General features: G+C 46.4%; 1 protein-coding gene across 1 annotated transcript in view; it reads right to left on the reverse strand.

The window, feature by feature from the left end:
- BBS2 (Bardet-Biedl syndrome 2) overlaps positions 1-5,312 on the reverse strand; it is a 43,641-nt gene extending 38,329 nt beyond the window's left edge. Inside the window, exon 1 of the mRNA XM_021709392.1 lies at positions 4,949-5,312. Coding sequence (XP_021565067.1) covers positions 4,949-5,065 — 117 coding nt within the window. The 5' untranslated portion in view covers positions 5,066-5,312. The remainder of the gene's footprint in view (positions 1-4,948) is intronic.
- Positions 5,313-6,383: the final 1,071 nt, after the last annotated feature.

Here is a 6,383-nt window from a genome sequence, read left to right on the forward strand (position 1 = left end):
CGGGCTCAGGCAATCCACTCACCTCAGCCTCCCAAAGGCGCGGGATTACAGGCTGAGCCACCGAGCCCGGCTGAAAATGCATTCTTAAGAGGCGTGATATCACTCCCAAGACAGGTATCTGGGTTTAGGATGGGGGAATCTTAAATATTAGAATGACTGGTATTCCTTCGCAGGGCTTCTATAATTCAGTACAAAAAGAGGCATGCAGTATACCTGTGGTATTAAAATCTCACTAGGAAAATGTTAATTGTCTAAACAAACCTTCATGGGGGACAAAATGGGGGGGGAAAGGATGGGAAACACTAACTGGAGATGCCTTGAACACTTAGTTCTAAAATTTGTTTATTTTACTTTATTATTATTATTATTATTATTATTATTATTTGAGTTGGAGTCTTACTCTGTCGCCCAGACTGGAGTGCAGTGGCACATTCCCGGCCACTGCTGGGCTCCGGCGATCCCTCTGCTTCAGCCTTCCAAGTAGCCAGAACTACAGGTGTGCGCTACCACACCTGGCTCATTTTTTATTTATTGTAGAAACGAGTTCTGGCCAAGTTGCCCGGGTGGGTCTCGAACCCACTGGCTCAGCAATCCACTCACCTCGGCCTCCCTAAGTGCTGGGATTATAGGCTGAGCCACTGAGCCCAGCCAAATTTGTTAATTTTAAAGGAATATTTCATCCATTTGGCGTAAATGCAAACAGGATTTTTTTTTTTTAGTTTAAGTTATTACCTATCCAAGGCAGCCTACTTAACAAAAAATAATTTTCAAAAGAATTGACTAAAAACACACAAAAAGGTGTGCAGCTACTGAATATTGCCTTCATGTTTTCATTTGTGTGATACTTTACAACATGCATTAATTAATTAATTAATTAATCAATTAATTTGAGTCAGGGTCTCACTCTGTTGCCCAGGCTTGAGTGCAGTGGCATGATCATGGCTCACCATAGTCTCAACTTCCTGGGTTCAGATGATCCTTCTACCTCAGCCTCCCAAGTAGTTGGAACTACAGGCACATGCCACTACACCCAGCTAATATTTTTGATTTTTTTGTAGAGATGAGGTCTCACTGTTGCCCAGGCTGTTCTTGAACTCCTGGCCTCAAACAATCTCAAAGCACTGGGATTACAGGCATGAGTCACTGCAACTGCCTACAGTATGTTTTTATAAACATCGAACGTATTTGATCCTCACACCAACCCCTGATTTACAGATAAGGTCAGTGTAGTTAAGGCCCTTTTGCCAAGGTCTTGAGACAAGTAAGTGACAGGAATAAGACATGAAGCCTAGCTTGCTCCAAACCATAGGCCGTAGCCACCACATCACACCTCCTTTTGTAACAGTTCTAATCAAAACAAATCTTACAGAATTTTCCACAAATTAGAGATGCTGAGAAAGAACAGGAAAGGAAAAACTTATAGGTTCCATGTTCATGTTGTTGGAATGGAGCTTGTGATTTCTACCGAGAGCAACAAGAGTCCCAGGAGTCAGAGTTCTCCCCAGTTCCCCTCCTGTTGTTCTCTGCACACAGAAACAACAGGGAGTCCCCAAGGAGACAAGAAAAAGGCCAAGCTCAGGCACATGACAAACGGTCAACTGCTGGTGCTTTTTTTTTGACTCCTTCCAAAGGATTGCCTGAAGTTCACAAATTTGTCCCAACTGAGGAAGAGCTGCTGACAATATGAATTCAACTCTTCCCCTGAGCTCCATGGTGAGAGAAAAAATGTCCCCAAAGGAAAACACTGCTGTTCATCCTGCAAGAAAACCGAGCTCCATGTTCACATGTTCCCAGATATAATAACAAAGTTCTGTGTCCAGACACAGAGCGGTCAAAGAGGGCTTTAACCCTACCTGTAATGTTTAATTATTTTAAGAGAATATATTCACACGTTAATTGAGTCATAAAATATTACTAATTCTTTTCAAAGTCTCAAGGTAAAAGAGCAGAACTTTTAAGATTTGTTTAAAGTTCTGCACACAAAGTATCCAATTACACAGGACAAAGGCCCTTTTTTTCAATCTTCCAAAATCGCCCAGGAATCAAGCGCTTCCACCTCCCACTACAGGTCACACTCTACTGTGGGAGCGTCCATAGAAACCTCTGCCTGATCTCCTCACTTCTGCTCCTAAGTCCACCTTCCTGCATCCCTCTGCAGCACATCCACCACATACCAGCCAGACTTATTCTTTATCTAAAACATAAAGCAAATCCCATCACTTACCTTATCAAAACCCTCAGTGGCTTCCCATCATGGTCAGTATGAAAACCCAGCCCTTACCGTGGCCCACAGGCCCTATATGATCTGGCTCAAGGCCACCTCATGCCAACCTCATTGCATTCCAGCCCCAGCAGCTTCCTCATGTTCCAATAAGCAAACCTTCACCCAAGGCAAAGGTCTTTCTGCCTGCAAAGCACTTACTTCTCCCACAAATCTGCAGAACTCGCTTCCTCAGTTTCTTCAAGCCTCTGATCAAATGTTATTAGTGGCCTGTATGATCACCCTATCTACAACAAAAGCCTCCCTCATACCGAACACTTTATTCTTTTTCTCCCATGAAAACAGCTGTATATTCTGTTAAATGCCTGGTTGTCCTTTTCAAATGTAAGCTCCAATGGCAAAACTCGTCTGTCACATTCACCAATGCACCTGCACGGTTAGCACTGCTGTCACAGCCCTCAAATTATGGGTTGAGCTAATATCACTGGGGTATTTTCAGCCCATTTATATGGCTGCCGTGCACCTTCAGCAGAACCAATATGAATTTCTTTTTGGTATTTGTCAGTGTCACCTAACAATAACAACAGCTAATATGATGACATGCCAGACCCTGTACTAAGAGCTTAACTCCATCATGCTACTTAATGAAAATGAATTCTGGCTGGGCGCGGTGGCTAACATCTATAATCCCAGCACTTTAGGAGGCCAAGGTAAGAGGACTGCCTGAGCCCACAGGATCAAGACCAGCCTGGACAACTTGGCGAGACCTCATCTCTACAATAAATTGAGATAAATTAGCCAGGCATGATGGCGAAGTTCCAGCTACTTGGAAAGCTGAGGCAGAAGGATCACCTGAGCCCAGCAGGTCAAGGCTGTGGTGGCCGTGAGCATGCCACTGCACTCTAGCTTGAGTGACAGAGTGAGACCCCAACTCAAAAAAAAGAAAATGAATCCTTATTTTTTACTTATGTATTCCAAAACATATCATACAACATATGTGGAAGTGTGTTGAACACTATAAATCATTACACAAATGCTATCTTATTAAATCTACACTGGGTCAGAAAACATGCACTTTAATCACATTTCTGCCACTTTTTTTTTTTTTTTTGAGTCTGGGTCTCATTCTGTCGCCCAGGCTGGAGTGCAGTGGCACACTCATGGTCACCGCAGCCTCAACCTGTTGGGCTCAGGTGGTCCTTCTGCTTCAGCCTTCCAAGTAGCTGTAACTACAGGCATGCGCCACCATACCCAGCTAATTTTTTGATTTATTGTAGAAATGAGGACTCACCAGGTTGCCCAAGGCTGATCTCAAACCCGTGGGCTCAGGCAATCCTCTCATCAGCCTCCCTAAGTGCTGGGATTACAGGCATGAGTCACTGCGCTGGCCCACTTTCTAATCAACAAAGTAGGAGTCATAAAAAGAAAATAACAACAGCTAACAGTGACCACTTGCTATATGCCAAGTGCCTTACATGTATTAACATCCTCATCACCCTGGTATTAGGTACTATTATTAAGTACCTTGCCCAAGGTCACGAAATTAGTAGGTACTAGAGCCAGGATTCATTACACCTATGCTATGCTGCAACCCTTGGCCTTGTAGCAAGGATGCTGAGATAATTAATGTAACCAAGTTCTGTACCTGTTAGAAGTTATTATCCTTGGTGTCATTGTATTACATGTATTTTGGGCATGTCTTCAGCAATATACAGGGCTTTGATTTGCATTGTCTGCTGTTTTCTTTCTGTACTATAAGCTTTCTGAAAGTAGGGGCTCCAATTTTATCTCTGAATCCCCCAAAATCTATAAAGACGGTGTTCAGGACAAGTCTGGTGAATGTTGAATGATCATGTCTTTTTTATCTCTGTAACTCTCACACGTGGCACATAGTAAGCACCTAATAAATCCTAATAAATAATTAGTAAATAAATTATGGGAAAAGGCCTGAATGTACATGGACAAGGATCAAACGTGCAGGCCGGGTTCGGTGGCTCAGACTGTAATCCCAGCACTTTGGGAGTGGATTGCCTGAGCCTGCAGGTTCGAGACCCACCCGGGCAACCTGGTAAGACCTCGTCTCTACAGTAAATCAAAAATTAGCCTGGCGAAGCAGCGGACGCCTGCAGTTCCGGCGACTTGGAAGACTGAGGTGGAAGCCTTGCCGGAGCGCAGCAGGCCGAGGCTGCGGTTGCCAGGAGCGTGCCCCTGCACTCCAGGGCGACAGAGTGAGACTCCAATTCAAAAAAAAAAAAAAAGAAAAAGTGCAATTTGAGTAACTTAATTTAGAGACCTTGGTATTCTTTTTTCGTTGTCGTTCTGTTAAAAAAAAAAAAGCAGTGTGAGAGGCGGAAGGAGTGCCAAGTGACAAGCTGAGAGAGCCTGGCTTTGATACTGGGGTCTGCTATTACTGCTAAGCCTGACCAAGCCCCTTGTCTTACGGAAACTTCTCTTCCCTAAGCTCCCTATCTGCCCCGGGGCTCCAACACTTGTCGGCGTCCAAGTGCCCCACGAAAAGCAAACGCCAACCGCTCAGGAAAGCTGTTCCAGTAAGACCCCATCCTCCTTGGCAGGCTGGAGAGCTACCCAGCTACGGTCGACCGGTTGCCAGGCAACAAGGGGTGGGGGGGGCGGGTTCGGAGAGTGGGGGGCGGGATTACAGGGGCGCGGCCGGCAGAGATCTCGGGGTCCCCAGGGGCCCGGGCTCGGTGCGGAGGGAGCGGTTACCTTGCCCGCTTGGGTGGCAGCCGCCAGGCACGGGTGAGTCCCGTCGAAGCGCCCTATGGCCACCATGCGGGGGTTGATTTTGTGGCGCAGTTTCAGGGTGAACACGGGCAGCAGCATGATGGCGGCGGCCTAGGGGAGCAGCCCTGGCGGCGCAGCGGAGCTAACTTCACCCGCCTGCGTAAGGGGTGCGGGGACGAGACCCGCCTGGCCCTAGCCGTCTCAGGCTGGCCGCAAAACAGCCGGGGCCGAACTCGTACCGGGGCCGCCGGCTCCCTCTGCGGCTGCGCAGACCCGTTCGCTCCCTCTGCGGCTGCGTGCTGGCGCGCCAACGCCTTCTGCGGCTGCGCGGTGGAGCCGCTCGGTGTGGATTTATCACTTCCATGTGACGGAGTCTTGTCGTTTGCAGCTGTGTCTTGCCCGTGTTGGACAGAACTCCATTACTTTGTCTGCAAGGGCCAAGTCTGCGCCAGTGCACCCCAGGGGCTTCCCCTCCAAGCACCACAACCAAGCTGCACACTGCTACCCCACTCCAAAGGGTCATTAAGTCCAGAAATATTTCTTGAGTGCCTGCTCTCTTCCTTGCTGTAGCTGTTAGGTCGAGGCAAGCCACACCAGTCCTCTCAAAAGAAAGAAAAGGCATGTTTTAGGCTCCTGTTTAAATAGGACGGGGCCCCTGGAAAGGCTTCCTGTATATTTTAAAATGCAAAATTGAAAACTCACAATTGAAAAATTCGACAAATCTTTCTTGAGGGCTTATTGTGTGCCAGGCACTGTTCTAAACAATAGAGATAAATAGGAGTAAACAAAAGACGAACCTCTGGCTTCCTGGAACTGACAAACTAGTTATGGGAGACAAGCAGTAAACAAGAGCTACACGTAGTAAGTCATTTGGTAGTAAGCACCATAGAGAAAATTAAGGAAGAGGAGATAGAGGGGTAGAGGAAATGAAATTCAAGTAGTAGGGAAGCGACCTCTGAGAAAGTGACACTCAGGCAAAGACTTGAGGCAATTGAGGGAGCCAGCCTTGAAAAAGAGTGTCCCTTCAGAGGAAATTCAGGTGCAAAGACCCTGGCAGCCTTCTGGGAACATTCTTTTAGGAGTAGGTGATGAGATGAGCAAGAAGCACCAGAGGAGATTTAGAAGGAGCTGCCAGTGAGAAAGTAGAACCAGGAGAGTATAGTGTTCTGGAAGCTAAGTGAAGAGAGAGTGAACAGGAGGAGGAAAATAATAACTGGGTCAGGGGCCACAGGTAGATGAGTTCTGGAATATTCTTGATATTTACATTTTATAATTACATTTGTACAAGTGAGCATATTTTTTCAAGCCTCTGTCTGTGACTAGTTGTACCCTGTAAGGACGTATGGATTTAATATACACAATGAGCAGCCATTTTAACAGTGCCTAAATCTCATGTTTTTCTGGCAGTTCACTTAAC

This window comes from Carlito syrichta, unplaced genomic scaffold, assembly GCF_000164805.1.
Source record: "Carlito syrichta isolate Samal-C Ts95f unplaced genomic scaffold, Tarsius_syrichta-2.0.1 Scaffold205434, whole genome shotgun sequence".
In the NCBI taxonomy this organism is placed as follows: Eukaryota; Metazoa; Chordata; class Mammalia; order Primates; family Tarsiidae; genus Carlito; species Carlito syrichta.